This window comes from Salvelinus fontinalis, chromosome 12 (genome assembly GCF_029448725.1).
Source record: "Salvelinus fontinalis isolate EN_2023a chromosome 12, ASM2944872v1, whole genome shotgun sequence".
Classification (NCBI taxonomy): domain Eukaryota; kingdom Metazoa; phylum Chordata; class Actinopteri; order Salmoniformes; family Salmonidae; genus Salvelinus; species Salvelinus fontinalis.
The window spans coordinates 971,615-990,581 of record NC_074676.1 but is presented as its reverse complement, the minus strand read 5'-3'; the positions used below and the strand labels follow the sequence as shown (position 1 = coordinate 990,581).

At 41.7% G+C, this 18,967-nt stretch overlaps 1 protein-coding gene across 5 annotated transcripts in view; it reads left to right on the top strand.

Annotated features, from left to right (window-relative positions):
* The window catches only part of LOC129866598 (pleckstrin homology domain-containing family A member 5-like), a 112,686-nt gene that overhangs the window by 89,218 nt on the left and 4,501 nt on the right, over positions 1–18,967 (top strand). For 4 of the 5 annotated variants that reach the window (XM_055939352.1, XM_055939351.1, XM_055939353.1 and 1 more), the window contains 9 exons: positions 576–656; positions 973–1,122; positions 1,317–1,418; positions 2,063–2,218; positions 6,476–6,676; positions 7,358–7,475; positions 7,704–7,855; positions 17,128–17,379; positions 18,633–18,791. In XM_055939352.1, coding sequence (XP_055795327.1) covers positions 576–656; positions 973–1,122; positions 1,317–1,418; positions 2,063–2,218; positions 6,476–6,676; positions 7,358–7,475; positions 7,704–7,855; positions 17,128–17,379; positions 18,633–18,791 — 1,371 coding nt within the window. The remainder of the gene's footprint in view (positions 1–575; positions 657–972; positions 1,123–1,316; positions 1,419–2,062; positions 2,219–6,475; positions 6,677–7,357; positions 7,476–7,703; positions 7,856–17,127; positions 17,380–18,632; positions 18,792–18,967) is intronic. The other variant, XM_055939354.1, reaches the window with a different exon arrangement.

Sequence of the window (18,967 nt, the reverse complement as noted above, 5' to 3'; positions counted from 1 at the left end):
TCTCGCATCCGCCTATGTTAAATACTGTGTGTTAAAAAAACTAAAATATTTCCAGAGCTTTCTTATATGTCCTAGATATAGCACAGACACTTCCAAACCTTTTTCCTTATTATTATTTTTTTGACTGTCTTTTTTTTGTCATTTGTGAATGGTTTATTCAATTAATTTTTATGGGCTTTAGTAATAATGGCCAAATTCAATATTTTATCAAATCATCTGCTGTATATATTTTTTGATACTTTAGGTGTCCTAAAATTCCAAATTAAATAGCTAAATGATGACCTTCTTAAAACAATTGCATATGTCAGCTTAGAACCCCCCTCCCTCATAACGGCTTAGACTTTAAAGAAATAAGCGGTTACACTTGGCAAACCAAGTAGCAGGGCTACCATTGTTTTTGGAATTTGCCGACTGACCTTTTAAAAGTATGATGGCAGTTGGACATTAACCACCAGACATAGTTGGTGCCGTGACAGTCTGACAATGCAGTTGATTAAGCACATAGTTGTACCTGCCTTCTCATTGCGGTGCCAGTGTACAGTATCTGATCTGATTGTTTCTGTTCTCCTCCTCAGGCCAAGCTGAGCAGGTTGTGGAAACAGGACAAGGTTGTCCGGACGCAGGAAGACAAGCTACAGCAGCTACACAGAGAGAAGGTAATGGATCTGTCTACAATACACCCAGCTGATGTGCTGTCTCCTCACCACTTACTTAACAAAGCCTAACACGTGGAGTGGGCCCACTATAGAGGTGTCCTGACACTTTATGGCCCTGTAAAATCCATGTTGCGCATTGGATCACAGAATCCAGACATTGAAATGGAATTCAACAATATTTAAAAATGTATTGGACTTAGTAGGAAATCAACTAAATGTATTGAACTGACTAGAAAATGCTTTAATTTTTACCTTCTTCTGGTTGAGATGGAAAGGCTTTGTGTGTTGTTGTCTCTAATGGGGGTCCCCTCCACAGCGTACCCTGGAGATGGCCCTGCTGTCGGCCAGTCAGGAGATAGAGATGAGCTTTGAAAACCCAGCCACTGTACACGGTGTCATCCAGCAGAGTGAAGTGCTACAGAGTGGCCTGCTTAGTACCTGTAGAGAGCTATTCAGAGTTAACACTGTGAGTATATGTATACACTACATGCACACACACACACACACACACACACACACACACACACACACACACACACACACACACACACACACACACACACACACACACACACACACACACACACACACACACTGCATGCCTGAGAGAAGAGTCTGTATGATTTTAAGCAATGTCATTGCCTCTCTTCCTCTCCCCAGGAGTTGGAGCGGTCATGGAGGAAGTATGAGAAGACGGAGAGAGACGTCTCATTGGCCAAAAACAACCTGTTGGAGCAACTAGAGGCACTGGGAAGCCCTCAGGTACACAACAACAACCACCATTAACCCCTGCATTACTCTGCCTTACTCTGTGGGAGTATGTAGATTATGAAGAGTAGGGGTCCCAGCACAGAGCCCCGACTTTGAGAGTGTCAGAGGGGTACCTATTGAGAGTGATGAATGGTTTCTTATTTAGTGAGGTAGGATCGGATCCGTCCAGCCGTGCTTCCATCCCTTCATCCATCCATCCATTCATTCCTCTCAATATCTCACTCCCTCTCAATTTCTCCCCCATCCTGTAGCTGATAGAGGTGTTATAACAAATAAATCTGTAAATCAGAGCCCAGAGCCCAGCCCAGTCAGAGCCCAGATTCATTAATACAGCCTTAGTGCCCTTCATAGACACACACAGGCATGTCATCAGCAGGGAGTGGCTCATTATCTGCTCCTCTCTTTTCTTATCCCTCAGACACAAGGCTAATACAAGGTCTCACTTGTATAGGAGCATTGTCAGCCTTACTCTCTCCCCTCTTTCTCATTAACTTTTATCATCTCCTATTTTTTTTTATTTCAAACAATGTTTATCTTTCTGTTCAACTGTTATAGTTATTTTATAGTCTGTGTGTGTGTGTGTGTGTGTTCAGACAGAGCCACTCTTTTTACATGTATCTCTCTCTCTCTGTCAGACGGAGCCCCCCAGCCAGCAGCATGTCCACATCCAGAAGGAGCTTTGGAGGATCCAGGACGTGATGGAAGCCCTCAGCAAGAACAAGGCCCAGAGGAGCTCAGACACACAGGGATACTATGGTTCCACGCCCATCTCCAACAAACACAAGAGTGAAGTGAGGAGCACACATGTACTGTGTGTACAAAACATAAAAAACACCTGCTCTTTCCATGACATAGATTGACCATGTGAATCCAAGTGAAAGCTGTGATCCCTTATTGGTGTTAACTGCTCATTCTTAGGGCTAGGCGTCCCACCACAGTTGTCGACAACTTCCGGTGAAAAAGGAAGTCGGGCAATTCAAATAAATAATTATACAAATGATGGATATTAAACATCTAGGTACATACAAGTGTCTTATATCAGTTAAAAGCTTACATTCTTGTTAATCCAACTGCATTGTCCGATTTACAATAGGCTTTACAGCAAAGCATGCCATGCGATTGTTTGAGGACGGCGCCCCACATCAAAATGTTATTCCACCAGGACAGGCTTCGTAAAATCACAAATAGCGATTAAATATTCACTTACTTTTTGAAAATCTTCCTCTGATTTACAATTCAAAGGGTCCCAGCTACAACATGCATGGTCGTTTTGTTAGATAAAATCCTTCTTTATATGCCAAAAAGTCTGTTTAGTTGGCGCCATCGTTTTGAGTAATCCACTCGCTCAAGAAAGGAGTCCTAAAAGCTAAACTTTGTTAAATCAAGTCAAAATATGTTTCTATTTAATCATCGGGTACCCTAAAATGTAATTAAACTATAATATTTCATACGGAAAGAAGTATGTTCAATAGGAAAGTAAAATTAGCAGGTGCGTGTCCTCTTCGTCGCGGGTGCACAGACTGATTTCCAACTCTGACTCCCAGTACCAAAACTCAAATGTTTTCCTCGTTTGGGAAGAAACAAGCCTGAAACCTTGAACAAATACTGTTGACATTTAGTAAAAGCCATAGGAATTGCAATCTGGGAGCTGGAATTGCTTTTCAATATAAGAGCATGGGCTCTCAAAAACAAAAATCCTTTGGATTTTCTCCTACCATATCTATTGTGTTATAGTCTCATACATTATTTTAACATTTCTATGAACTTCAAAGTGTTTTCTATCCAATGGTACCAATTATATGCATATCCTAGCTTCTGGGCCTGAGTAACAGGCAGTTTACTTTGAGTTTGTTGTGGAGGTTGTGGAGAAAAATAGACCCTAGCCTAAAGAAGATGTATTAAATCCACTTAAAATCAGTGTAGATTAACTTATTATGGCAACAATCCCGTTAATGTGTTAGGTTCTTATTTTTCAGAGTAAATGACTCACTGACACTAGAGAAGCTTTAACTTCTTGGCGCTACGGATCCCGTTACCAGGATCATTTTCCTAAACAACCACTGAATTGCAGAGCGCCAAATTCAAAAATAATCCTAAAAATATTTATAATCATGGAATCACAAGTGAAATATAATCTTCGGATGTTTGCACTCACGAGACTCCCAGTTACACAATAAATGTTATTTTTCTTCAATAAATATTAGTTTTATAACAAAAAAAACGCCTTTTGGGTTGCGCGTTATGGTCAGAAAACCACATGCTCGTTCCGGTCCTGAAAGGCAGAAGAAAATTCCAAAAAGTATCGGTAATGTTTGTAGAAACATGTCAAACGTTTTTTATAATCAATCCTCGGGTTGTTTTTAACATACATAATCGATAATATTTCAACCGGACGGTAACCTATTCAATAAAAGAGAGAAAGAAAATGTCGAGCTACCCCTCTCGCGCGCAGGAACTAATCAAAGGACACCTGACTCGTTTTCGAAAAATCTTGCTCATTTTGCAAAATAAAAGCCTGAAACTATGTCTAAAGCCTGGTCACAGCCTGAGGAAGCCATTGGAAAAGGAATCTGGTTCATACGCCTTTAAATGGAGGAGGGGCAGGCAACAGAACAGGGATAAAACATTTAAAAAAAGAAGCACTTCCGGGTTGGATTTCCTCAGGTTTTCGCCTGCATAATCAGTTTTGTTATACTCACAGACAATATTTTGACAGTTTTGGAAACTTTGGAGTGTTTTCTATCCTAATCTGTAAATTATATGCATATTCTACGTTCTGGGCCTGAGAAATAGTCTGTTTACGTTGGGAACGTTATTAAAAATAAAATAAAATAAAATAAAACAAATAAAATTCTGGCACCTAGCGTCAAGAAGTTAACCAAGTTTAATCATCCCCAAAGGTTCTGTACAACTGTGACCAGACAGCAAAACATTTCAGACATCACAATTTATATACATCCCACTTAAGACACTCCTCTTTCTCTCCAATCCTTACATTTTATGGCTCTACAGGAAGCTAATAAAGAGGGTAACAGGATTCCAAACATGTTATACTCTCTTAAGAGAATCTGTCCTCACCTTCTGACCTCAACCCTCTTTCATCTAATACACAGATGTCCATCTGTCTTCCCTATATCAACCCCTCGCTTTCCTCTCCTCCATCAAACACATTCCAAAGCCTTCTGTCTTTCTTCAGAGAACCATTAACTTCTAACATAACACCCAGTCTCTTTCATTTCCTATCATTAATTTAATATCTCAATGTTCAAAGTTTATTCCAACAAATGGGATGAGGCATGGGTTGTGTATTTGTGCCATTCAGAGGGTGAATAGGCAAGAAAATGATTTAAGTGCCTTTGAACGGGGTATGGTAGTAGGTGCCAGGCACACCAGTTTGAGTGTGTCAAGAATTGCAACGCTGCTGGGTTTTTCACTCTCAACAGTCTCCCGTGTGTATAAAGAATGGTCCACCACCCAAATGACATCCAGCCAACTTGACACAACAGTGGGACGCAATGAAGTTAACATCTCCGTGGAATGCTTTCGACACCTTGTAGAGCAGGGATCATCAACTAGATTCAGCCACGAGACAATTTTTTTATTGAGCTGATGATCGGTGGGGCCGGAACATATTTACAAATAATTTGTAGACTGCAAATTGACCGCAAAAAGCCCAAACAGATATATTATTTGACTAAAACATAATGATTTCAAACCTTGCTTACATTTGTATATGATCATGTGTCTCTTGGAGCTGATTTCCTGATGTTTTTACAGTTTATGTCCAACAATGAATATTCAAGCAACAAAATAAAACCACCCGGTGGACAAAATTCTGCCCGCGGGCCACCAGTTGAGGAACCCTGTTGTGGAGTCCATGCCCCAACGAATTGAGGCTGTTCTGAGAGCAAAAGGGGTGCAACTCAATAATAGGAAGGTGTTCTGAATGTTTTGTACACTCAGTGTAAATGTCAGTGTAAATGTCAACACTGCACTGTCATGTGCAGTGTTAGATGTGTAAGTCAGTGACCTTATCCCTGGGTGATGTACTGTGACTCTTTATAACGAGATCGGAGGTCCTGTCCAAACCAGCAACTCTACCATAAAGGCCTAATTGGCAGTGTTGCAGATATGGTTGTTCTTCTGGATGTTCTCCCATCTCCACAGAGGAACAGAGGAACTCTAGAACTCTGTCAGAGTGACCATTAGGTTCTTGGTCATCTCCCTGGCCATGGTCCTTCTCCCCCTATTGCTCAGTTTGTCCGGCAGCCAGCTCTAGGAAGAGTCTTGGTGGTTCCAAACTTCTTCCATTTAAGAATGATGGAGGCCACTGTTTTCTTGGGGACCTTCAATGCTGCAGACATTTTTTGGTACCCTACCCCAGATCTGTGCCTTGACACAATCCTGTCTCGGAGCTCTAAGCCTCATGGCTTGGTTTTTGCTCTGACAACTCTGGGACCTTATATAGACAGGTGTGTGCCTTTCCAACTCATGTCCAATCAATTGAATTTACCACAGGTGGACTCCAATCAAGTTGTAGAAACATCTTAAGGATGATCAATGGAAACAGGATGCACCTGAGCTCAATTTAGAGTCTCATAGCAAAGGGTCTCAAAACCTATGTAAATAAGGTATTTCAAAAAACATTTTAACTTTGTCATGATGCAGTATCGTGTGTAGATTGATGAGGACATAAAACAAATATATATTTTAGAATAAGGCTGTAACGTAACAAATTGTGGAAAAGGGGAAGGGGTCTGAATACTTTCCGAATGCACTGTGTGTATTTATATCATTTTAAGTGATGTTGCTGAGCGCTGCCATGTTGAACAGCTCTCTCTTGTGAACAAGATATCTCAAACCGGTTTGAGTCTAGCCTGTCAGCTTCTGACACCAATGGGTTGTGGAAGTCCTGTGGGAGTGAAAAAGTTAGTCCTGTCACAGGTTTTTGTTCATGTGTATGATGTGTACCTGTCATAACAATAACAAAATTGATCACACAAAAATGAGTACATCCTGTATAAATAAAGGTTAAATAACATCTCTAGGAGGAGGAGTTGGAAGTGGAGAACCTCTCAGCTCCCCCGTGGCCACCCTTACCCCAGGCCTACGAGCCGAACCAGCCCAACCTCCCTGCTTTACCCCCCCTGCCCTCTCCGGTTACCACCATCTGGCGACCGCCACAGCCACCACATCGGGGTCCCGAGGATAGGGACCGGAAAGCCGGCCAAAGGAACGGAACACACAGCGTAAGCTGTTGATCTCTGACTTATGTCATTACCCATGCGGGGCTGTCATCAGACATGATCACATTGATCCCGCTCTTGTTTTTTTTCAGTGTCATTTTGGTGCTTATTTTTTGATAATTTTCAATATTCCTCATCATAAGGACCAATATGTTTATGAAGTTCCTTCATCCACTTGCTTTGTGAATCATCCAGATGTCGCCTCTTTCCATTTCATTATTTAAATATTATTTTGGTGGACTATTTTGGGATTCTTTTGAGTTTTCCCTCAAACTTTACTCGTCATAAATGTGGATGTATTTTTTGGTTCTTTTTATTTTCTTCATAAGAGGCTTCATCAGCTTTCTTTGTGAATCATTCACATTTCTTTGTTTTATTTTGTTGATTAGTTTGTCGTTTTGGAGGTTATTTCAGTTAACTACACTTATTTTGTTTATATTGTTTGGTTGGTTGGTTTGTCGTCCTCTCATTTTGAGCTTTGTGATTTATGAACACTTTATTGTCCATTTCTTTAGTAGATCATGGAAATATATCCTTTTGATTTTGAGCTTGTCAACATGTCTTTATTGTGAATAAATCATTTATTCACCCATCTCTTCTGATGTCAGTGCATGTACTGATCTTTCACCTGTCATGTATCTCTGTGTACTGACTGATCTCTCTCTCTCTCATGTCCCCCTGTAGGGTCCTGACTACAGGCTGTATAAGAGTGAACCAGAGCTCACCACTGTAGCTGAGGTGGATGAGACCAACGGAGAGGACAGATCTGAACAGTCTGACAGAGACCCCTCTGACACCAAAGGTACACAGTAGAAAACACTCCCAAATGGAATGAAAACGGGAGGGACTATTTTACCTTGTCCAATTAGATTTTTAAAATTTACCGGATGCCCTAATGAACACGACCCTGGATAGAGGTGCTACTCTGTTAGCTGCATTACTAAACTATTAGCAGAACTAGCTTCACCTTTCAGAAGCTGTATGAGCTCAGATGTGTTACATAACTTTCATATTTCTGTTCTCCCTCCAGGATTGTCATACCCCGTTGGCATCGTTCCCCCCAGAACCAAATCTCCCGTTGGCATCGTTCCCCCCAGAACCAAATCTCCAATAATACCAGAGTCTTCCACCATCGTGTCCTGCGTCACCCAGAGGAAGGGCATGAGGCCAGACCCACGCATGGTGAGTGCCACTGTGTGTGTGTGTGTGTATGGCATGATCAGTGTAGTTACCCAGAGGAAGGGCAGGAGGCCAGACCCACGCATGGCGAGTGTGTCTGAGATGTATGGACATAATCAATATACCTAGTTAAGGAGTTGGATATTAGATCATATCTAAGTAGAATTTAAGTGAAATCGGTTAAGTGGGTGATATTAGGCTAAGCGTTAAGGTTAGGCATAGGGTTAACAATCCACAATCCAGAACCATTCAATATCTTCCAGCTGTACATACACTGCCTATAGTTTATTTGGCCCAATGTCATTGCTCACTCTGCAGGCAGCCTGTTAGTGATAACAACCATTGGAATTCATGATGGATCATTAGTGTGTAGAGTGGCAAAATGGCCACCACGACTTCAGTATCTACTCTACAGCCTTTACAGTGGTGGAAACATTTCATAGGGGCTTTGTTTGTGTCGTTTTTTGTTGATGTGGAGGAGGGCAGGGTGCAGAGTGATCCCCTAATATTGTGGTCTATGGTGTGACGCACACACTGTGGCTAGGGTGGGTCTGTGACTCATGCTTTCCTACAGGACTGGAATCAAATATAGCAAACCTTGATTTATACACACAGTTATAAGTACCAAAGGCCTACACAGCTCCACTTAAAACGACTCACCATGTTATTAGGATAGTCAGGGATGGCTGTGGCTACCTTTTGTGCGGAGTGTGTGCCCACTTCACTGGTGTGCCAGCTGTGTTAGTATCAGGGCTCAAAACTGCTACCAAACTACTCGCATAAGCTACCCTTTTACTTGGCAGTGTGACATCAGTAAAAAATGTTGGGCTGGTCATGTTCGTTTTTGCTTCACAATTAACTTTTTTATTATCAAAATGTGTTACAACGTCCTCCCGGGTGGCACAGTGGTCTAAGGCACTGCATCTGTGCCACCAGAGACTCTGGGTTCGAGCCCAGGCTCTGTCGCAGCCGGCCGCGACCGGGAGGTCCATGGGGCGACGCACAACTGGCCTAGCGTCATCCGGGTTAGGGAGGGTTTGGCCGGTAGGGATATCCTTGTCTCATCACGCACTAGCGACTCCTGTGGAGGGCCGGGCGCAGTGCACGCTGATCTAGGTGTACGGTGTTTCCTCCGACACATTGGTATGACTGGCTTCCGGGTTGGATGCACGCTGTGTTAAGAAGCAGTGTGGCTTGGTTGGGTTGTGTTTCGGAGGACGCATGGCTCTCGACCTTCGTCTCTCCTGAGCCCGTACGGGAGTTGTAGCGATGAGTCAAGACAGTAACTACTAACAATTGGATACCACAAAATTGGGGAGAAAAAGGGGTGAAAATGAATGTATACATTTTTTAAATATAAAAAAATGTGTTACAACTGCAATGGGTATGCAACAATGGGTATACAAACCAGGTATTCAAAAAGTTTAGTCTGAGGTTTTGGTTGTATCTTTGCAATGCACAATGAAGATTTCGAAAGGCTTTCCCCAAAAAACCTTCACATTTAAATGTTGACTGCAAAGTAGACCTACCTGGCAGAATGATATCATCATGACTTGTATCAATTGCCGGGCATTTGTTTTGCAAACTCTGCCATCACATGTACCCTACACAGTACACCCATATTGCAAGCTGCACAATTGAATGAAAGGGCAACAATACCCTCCAAATTATATCTAATTGTTATTGTTCCTTATGTGTTTTAAGCATTGTTGTGAACTTAAAACATCCAATTGTTGTAGTTTTTCTATAAAAATTTGTGATTGAGTGAAAACCTGAAAAAAATAGAAAACATTTTTTTTACCAAAAGATAAAACTGAGTTTATCTGCAACTGTAGAGTGACTGTCCAAAATTGCTAACAATAACAGCCTTTTTTGAGATTGCGCAAAGGTTTGATTGTTTGGAGGGAAGAAAACCTAAATATGGTTTTGTCAAGTTAAAATAATATCATTTGTGTATGGAGGGTACAGTAGGTCATTATAGGCTACTTGCTTAACCCACAAATGAAAGATAACATTTAAATGATGCACGCATCATTCACTTTCTCGATGTGCCACTGGGACATTTATCTGAATATCAAGCCCCGCAGGGGCATGTTCATTTAAAATATGGCTAGTCATTATGTGCCTGGTTCTGCATGGAAAGCAGGTTGTAACAATGGTAAATGTAATAACGCTGCTTTTCTATTGCTAATGTAATAAACCCAGTGAATGTAATAACTTGCCAAAATCTAAAATATATATTGATTTGTTTAGCACTTTTTTGGTTACTACATGATTCCATATGTGTTATTTCATAGTTTTGACGCCTTGAATGAGTAGGTGTGTCCAAACCTTTGACTGGTACTGTATAATGTACTAAACATTAGGAACACCTTCCTAATATTGAGTTGCACCCCCTTTTGCCCTCAGAACAGCCTCAGTTCGTCAGGGCAAGGACTCTACAAGGTATCGAATGCGTTCCACAGGGATGCTGGCCCATGTTGACTCCAATGCTTCCCACAGTTGTGTCAAGTTGGCTGTGGTTCCTTTTGGTGGTGGACCATTCTTAATCAAATCAAACTTTATTTGTCACATGCGCCGAATAGAACAGGTTGTCACGATCGTGTGGCGGATTGACGGACCAAAACGCAGCAGTTGGAAAATAAGCCATCTTCTTTTATTTTTAAAAAAGATGACGAAAAAAATAAACACGAAACACTTAATACAAACTATACAAAACAACAAACGACCGTAAAGCTAAATAACGTTGTGCACATACACACACACAGGCTACAAACGTTCTACATAGACAACACTAGACACATGTACTCCACACAAACCCATATACTATACAACAACCCCTTTACCATAAAAAACACCCAAAACCAACAAAACACAAACATTCCCCATGTCACACCCTGACCTAACTAAAATAATAAAGAAAACAAAGAATACTAAGGCCAGGGCGTGACACAGGTGTAGACCTTAATGTGAAATGCTTACTGAAATGCCCTTAACCAACAATGCAGTTCAAGAAAGAGTTAATAAAATATTGACCAAATAAACTTAAGTAAAAAATGATAAAAAGTAACACATTAAAATAACACTAACAAGGCTATATACAGGAGGTACCGGTACCGAGTCAATGTGCGGGGGTACAGGTTATTCGAGGTCATTTGTACATGTAGGTAGGGGTAAAGTGACTATGCATAGATAATAAACAAGTAGCAGCAGTGTAAAAACAAATGGGGGGTCAATGTAAATTGTCCATCAATCTTATCTTCTTGAGAATACAGGGGGTGCTGTTTTCGCATTAGCACAATTTCCTCTACAGATTAAACTGCCTCTTATTCAATTATTGCTGTTACTATATGCATATAATTAATACCATTGGATAGAAAACAAGCTATAGTTTCTAAAACCGTTTCAATTTTGTCTCTGAGTGAAACATAAGTCACTTGACAGCACTTTCCCTGAGCAAGAAGAAGATTGCAAGATGTGTATGCTCGCTTCAACGCTCTGCCTATATATGGTCACGCCACCTATGACCCGAAACACACTTCATTCGTCTTCCTCTGGGTGTCAAGAAGACGTCAGAGGAGAATTTTTTTGTTTATCTTGTACTGACGTGAAATAAGACCTATTTCTTTAGCGTGACCGACAACTTCCGGTTCTCTGAAACGCGCGTTTTAGAGGTGCAATTGTCTTTTATTATGCTGCCGTTACGGATGAAAACTATCTCCGTCTCGAAGTTTGTTTGATACATGTGACCATATCATCTTAATGTATGTTTTTTCAATATAGTTTAATCAGATTATTTGAATTTTTTCGGGAGTTTTGCCGTGTTCCGTTCTGTGAGTTTTTTAACTTTGGACAGAACCGTGCTAGTCGACCAGTACCTATGCTAAATGAAGAGGGAAAGTTGCCATTGTGAATGGATTGAACGACTCATCAGGACTAAGGACACCTTTATCAACATTCTGATGAAAGATCAGCAATAGTAAGACCCAATTTACGATGTTATTTCATATATCTGTCGTGCATGTGAACTGGTCGGGCGCGCCCAGCTGGTTCTGGCTGGCGTGGCTATGCTAATTTAGCGCTACATTTTGTTTTCGCTATAAAACATTTAATAAATCTGAAATATTGTTTGGATTCACCAGATGTTGGGCTTTCAATATCTGTACGCTGTGTATTTTTTCTGAAATGTTTTAAGACAAGTAATTAGTTATATGACGTTGGTCTCTGTAATTGTTCTGGCTGCATCAGCACTATATCAGATTGCAGCTGCAATGTAGAACTGTGATTTATACCTGAAAAATGCACATAAAAAAAAAAAAAACTGCTATACCATAAATATGTTATCAGACTGTCATCTTATGAATTTGTTTCTTGGTTAGTGGCTATATATATTTTCATTTAGTCGAATTAGTGATAGCTACTGACGCAGGAAAAAACTGTTGGAGTAAAAAAATTGTGTCTTTTGCTAACGTGTTTAGCTAATAGATTTACATATTGTGTCTTCCCTGTAAAACATTTTAAAAATCTGAAATGGTGGCTTTATTCACAAGATCTGTGTCTTTCATTGGGTGTCTTGGACTTGTGATTTAATGATATTTAGATGCTACTATTTAATTGTGACGCTATGCTAGCGATGCTAATCAGTGTGGGGGGGGTGGGGGGTGCTCCCGAATCCGGGTTAGGTACTCGGTAGAGGTTATGGCTTGGAGGTAGAAGCGGTTAACCTCTACCGAGCACCTACCCCGGGTCCGGGAGCACCCCCCCCCCCCCCACACTGATTAGCATCGCTAGCATAGCGTCACAATTAAATAGTAGCATCTAAATATCATTAAATCACAAGTCCAAGACACCTAATGAAAGATACAGATCCTGTGAATAAAGCCACCATTTCAGATTTTTATAATGTTTTACAGGGAAGACACAATATGTAAATCTATTAGCTAAACACGTTAGCAAAAGACACAATTTTTTTACTCCAACAGTTTTTTCCTGCGTCAGTAGCTATCACTAATTCGACTAAATAAAAATATATATAGCCACTAACCAAGAAACAACTTCATAAGATGACAGTCTGATAACATATTTATAGTATAGCATAGTTTTTTTTTTTTAAATGTGCATTTTTCAGGTATAAATCACAGTTCTACATTGCAGCTGCAATCTGAAATAGTGCCGACGCAGCCAGAACAATTACAGAGACCAAAGTCATATAACTAATTACTTGTCTTAAAACATTTCAGAAAATATACACAGCGTACAGATATTGAAAGCCCAACATCTGGTGAATCCAAACAATATTTCAGATGTATTAAATGTTTTACAGCGAAAACAAAATGTAGCGCTAAATTAGCATAGCCACGCCAGCCAGAACCAGCTGGGCGCCCCCGACCAGTTCACATGCACGACAGATATATGAAATAACATCGTAAATTGGGTCTTACTATTGCTGATCTTTCATCAGAATGTTGATCAAGGTGTCCTTAGTCCTGATGAGTCGTTCAATCCATTCATAATGGCAACTTTCCCTCTTCATTTAGCATAGGTACTGGTCGACTGGCACGGTTCTGTCCAAAGTTAAAAAACTCACAGAACGGAACACGGCAAAACTCCTGAAAAAATTCAAATAATCTGATTAAACTATATTGAAAAACATACATTAAGATGATATGGTCACATGTATCAAACAAACTTAGAGACGGAGATAGTTTTCATCCGTAACGGCAGCATAACAGTAGACAATCGCACCTCTAAAACGTGCGATTCAGAGAACCGGAAGTTGTCGGTCACGCTAAAGAAATAGGTCTTATTTCACGTCAGTACAAGATAAACAAAAAATTTCTCCTCTGACGTCCTCTTGACACCCAGAGGAAGACGAATGAAGTATGTTTCGGGTCATAGGTGGCGTGACCATATATAGGCAGAGCGTTGAAGCGAGCATACACATCTTGCATTCTTCTTCTTGGTCAGGGAAAGTGCTGTCAAATGACTTCTGTTTCACTCAGAGACAAAATTGAAACGGTTTTAGAAACTATAGATTGTTTTCAATCCAATGGTATTAATTATATGCATATAGTAAGAGCAATAATTGAATAAGAGGCAGTTTAATCTGTAGAGGAAATTATGCTAATGCGAAAACAGCACCCCCTGTATTCTCAAGAAGTTAAGGAGCCTTTTGGTCCTAGACTTGGCGCTCCGGTACAGCTTGCCGTTCGGTAACAGAGAGAACAGTCTATGACTTGGGGGACTGGATTGTCTTTGACAATTTTTGAGGCTTTCCTCTGACACCGCCTAGTATATAGGTCCTGGATGGCAGGAAACTCTTGGCCCAGTGAGGTACTGGGCCGTACGCACTACTCTCTGTAGCTTACGGTCAGATGCCGAGCAGTTGCCATTCCAGGCGGTGATGCAACCGGTCAGGATGCTCTCAATGGTACAGCTGTATAACTTTTTGAGGATCTGGGGACCCATGCCAAATCTTTTCAGTGTCCTGAGGGGGAAAATGTGTTGCTGTGCCTTCTTCACGACTATCTTGGTGTGTTTGGACCATGAAAGTGCGTTGGTGACGTGGACACCTAGTCCCAGGATCCTTAGCTTAGTGTTGAGCTTTGTGGGCACTATGGTGTTGAACGCTGAGCTGTAGTCAATAAACAGCTTTCTCACATAGGTGTTCCTTTTGTCCAGGTGTGAAAGGGCAGTGTAGAGTGTGATTGCATCATCTGTGGATATGTTGGGGCGGTATGCGAATTGGAGTGCGTCTAGGGTATCCGGGATGATGCTGTTGATGTGAGCCATGACCAGCCCTTCAAAGCACTTCATGGCTACTGACGTGAGTGCTAATGGGCGGTAATCATTTAGGCAAGTTACCTTCACTTCCTTGGGCTCAGGGACTATGGTGGTCTGCTTGAAACATGTAGGTATTACAGAGCTGGTCAGGGAGAGGTTGTCACTGACACTTGCCAGTAGGTCCGCGCTTGCTTGGAGTACACGTCCTGGTAATCTGTCTGGCCCTCTGGCTTTGTGAATGTTCACCTGTTTAAATGTCTTGCTCACATCGGCTACTGAGAGCGTTATTACACAGTCATCCAGAACAGCGCTGGTGCTCTCATGCATGCTTCAGTGTTGCTTGCCTCGAAGGGAGCATAAAAAAGGTATTTAGCTCATCTGGTAGGCTCACATCACTGGGCATCTCGCAGCTGAGTTTCCCTTTGTAATCTGTGATTGTTTTCAAGCTCTGTCACATCCGACGAGCATCAGAGCCGGTGTAGTAGGATTTAAGCTTAATCTTATACTGACACTTTGCCTGTTTGATGGTTCGTCTAAGGACGTAGCGGGATTTCTTATAGGCGCCCGGATTAGTGTCCCGCTCCTTGAAAGTGGCAGCTCTAGCCTTTAGTTCAATGTGGATGTTGCCTGTAATCCATGGCTTCTGGTTGGATTATGTACGTACGACATTGTCGATGCACTTTTTTATGAAGCCGATGACTGAGGTGGTGTACTCCTCAATGCCATTGGATGAATCCCGGAACATATTCCAGTCTGTGCTAGCAAAACAGTCCTGTAGCGTAGCATTCGCGTCATCTGACCACTTCCGTATTGAGGGAGTCACTGGTATATCCTGATTTAGTTTTTGCTTTTAAGCAGGAATCAGGAGGATAGAATTATGGTCAGATTTGCCAAATGGAGGGCGAGGGAGAGCTTTGTATGCGCATCTGTGTGTGGCGTAAAGGTGGTCGAGAGTTTTTTCCTCTGATTGCACATGTGACATGTTGGTAGAAATGAGTTAAAACAGATTTAAGTTTCCCTACATTAAAGTACCTGGCCACTAGGAGCGCCGCTTCTGGATGAGCTTTTTCTTGTTTGCTTATGGCGGAATACAACTCGTTGAGTGCGGTCTTAGTGCCAGCATTGGTTTGTGGTGGTAAATAGACGTCTATGAATAACGTAGATGAGACATTTCTTGGTAGATAGTTTGGCATACAACTTATCATAAGGTACTCTCTCAGGCGAGCAATACATCAATACTTCTTTAATATTAGACATTGTGCATCAGCTGTTTTTGACAAATAGACACCCCCGCCCCTCGTCTTACCAAACGTAGCTTGTCTGTCCTGCCGGTGCATGAAAAATCCCACCAGCTCTATATTATTCGTGTCGTCGTTCAGCCACAACTCGTGAAACAAAATATATATTTTTTAAATGATGTCCTGTTGGTAGGATAGTCATATATCATCCATTTTATTTTCCAATGATTGCACGTTGGCCAATAGAACAGATGGAAGTGGAGGTTTACTCACTTGCCTATGAATTCTCAGAAGGCAGCCCGACCTCCTCCCCCTTTTTCTCTGTCTTTTCTTCACGCAAATGAAGGAGGTTCAGGCCCGTTCCCGAGAAAGCAGTATATCCTTCGCGTCGGACTAGTTAAAGAACAGAATCTTCACCCAGTAATCGCTGTTCTGTTGTCCAGAAGTTATTTTCGGTCATAAGAGACGGTAGCAGCAACATTATGCACAAAATAAGTAAAAAAAATAAGTTACAAACAACGCGTAAAAACTAACAAAATAGCACAGTTTGTTTTGAGCCCGTAAAACGACAGCTATCCCCTCCTGCGCCATTCACACGGAAAACTGTTGAGCGGGAAAAACTCTGCAGCGTTGCAGTTCTTTACATACTCAAACCGGTGCACCTGGCAACTCTAACATACCCTGTTGAAAGGCACTTAAATATTTTGTCTTGCCCATTCACCCTCTGAATGGCACACATGCGTAATCCATGTCTCAATTATCTCTAAGCTTAAAAATCCTTCTTTAACTGGTCTCCTCCCCTTTACCTACACTGATTGAAGTGGATTTAACAGGTGACATTATAAAGAGATCATAGCTTTCACCTGGATTCACCTGGCCAGTCTGTCATGGAAAGAGACAGTGTTCCTAATGCCATTTAGGAATGTTACAGTCATGCATGCATGCATACACTTCACAGTGTTGAATTTAAATCCACTGTGTCCATGAAGTTCTGCATCTTGTCGTGCTCTTGGGTCATCGCTTATCGATGACTTAGGATTGGCAGGCATTAATGTCACATTAGTGTATGTGTGTGTGCGCTCGTGCCTATGTGTGCCATGTGCTGTGTCCTACTGTGAGTGCCTCTTTATTCACTCCCCAAAGGAGCGACCTTACTGTGTGGTAGAGCAGCTGTGTGTCGTATAATATGCGTCCATGTGAGTTTCTTACATGTATGTTGTGTCCCTTTCTAACCAATTTTCTGTTCCCCTCTAGGAGCGTCCCCGCAGTGCAGTAGACCAGCTGTGTGGTGGGCCTGTGGAGAAGGAGAGTGGCAGGCCCAGGATGAGTGTAGAGGAGCAGCTGGAGAGAATCAGGAAACACCAACAGGGGGCGCTAAGAGAGAAGAAGAAGGGGCAGCTAGGCCTGCAGGACAACACACACAGCCATCCACACAGTCACAGTAACACACCAACACCCTCACGAAGCACCTCGTTCACCAAAGAGAACCCCTTCCATAGCCTGCAGGTAGGTAGATGCACAAGGATGCACAATATAAGCATACATATCTGACCTGAGCCCAAGGTTGGTTCACACACCAAGTTTCCAGATGAAAACTTTCAGAAACAGAGACTTACTGAGACAACGATGTATCTGAAACAGAGGCATATCTGAACTTATCCAATAAGACATTTTCATCTTCCGTTTTAAAACAGTTTGCTACGGGTACCTTGAGGATCGGACCCTTTTTTTCAATGTTCGCCTAAAATGACATCCCCAAATCTAACTGCCTGTAGCTCATGACCTGAAGCAAGGAGATGCATATTATTGATACCATTTGAAAGGAAACAGTTTGAAGTTTGTGCAAATGTGAAATTAATGTAGGAGAATATAACACATTAGATCTGGTAAAAGATAATACATAGAAAAAAACATTTTGGGTTATTTGTTTTGACCATCAATTTTGAAATGCAAGAGAAAGGCCATAATTGTCACGATCGTCTGAATGAACGAACCAAGGCGCAGCATACGTAGAGTTCCACATGTTTAATCAAATGAAACTCACAAAAACAACAAAGAAGAATAAACGATACGTGAAGCTCAAGCAGTGCTCACAGGCAACTACACAGAAACAAGATCCCACAAAACACAGTGGGGAAATGGCTGCCTAAATATGATCCCCGATCACAGACAACGATAAACAGCTGCCTCTGATTGGGAACCATACCAGGCCAACATAGAAATAAATGCACTAGATCACCCACCCTAGTCACACCCCGACCTAACCAACATAGAGAATAAAAAGGCTCTCTATGGTCAGGGCGTGACAATAATGTATTTTTCCAGACCAGGCCCAATTTAGATTTTGACCACAGCAGTGTATGTGCAAAGTTTCAGACTGAACCAATGAACCATTTTATTTCTGTTCGAAATGTTGTTTCAAGACTGCCCAAATGTGCCTAATTGGTTTATTAACATTTTTTTCAAGTTTGTAACTGTGCACTCTCCTCAAACAATAGTGTGGTATTATTTCACTGTAATAGCTACTGTAAATTGGACAGTGCAGTTAGATTATCAAGAATTTAAGCTTTCTGCCCATATCAGATATGTCTATGTTCTGGGAAATGTTCTTGTTACTTACAACCTCATACTAATCAACCGTCCCGCGCGTGGGGGGGGGGGCACCGATCCTGTAGAGCTTTAATGAAAAGAACCTAGGGCTCATTTAATTTCCTGTAATAATTAGAATTTACAATTAAGAGTCATATGTTGTGTTCCAGAACCGTCGTCAGCGTGACGAGGTGATGAGCAGTGACATCCTGGAGCTGGAGGCGTCACTCAGAGAACAGGAAGTGTTCAGAGAACAGGAGACACCTGCCGAGGAAATAGCACGCCTCAAAGAGGCCTCGTACACTGACCACTACAACATGGACAGAGAGGTAGGAAAGGAAAGATCATCTACATTAATGTCTGTCACCTGGTCCCAAATCATTCCCTTCCCCTTGGCTCTAAGATCTGTAGATCTGAATGGTCTGGATTGGTATAAGCAGTGTAGTGGTGGAGGTTACACCATATCGCTTCAACCTTACAGATCTACCTCTATTGAAGGGTTACG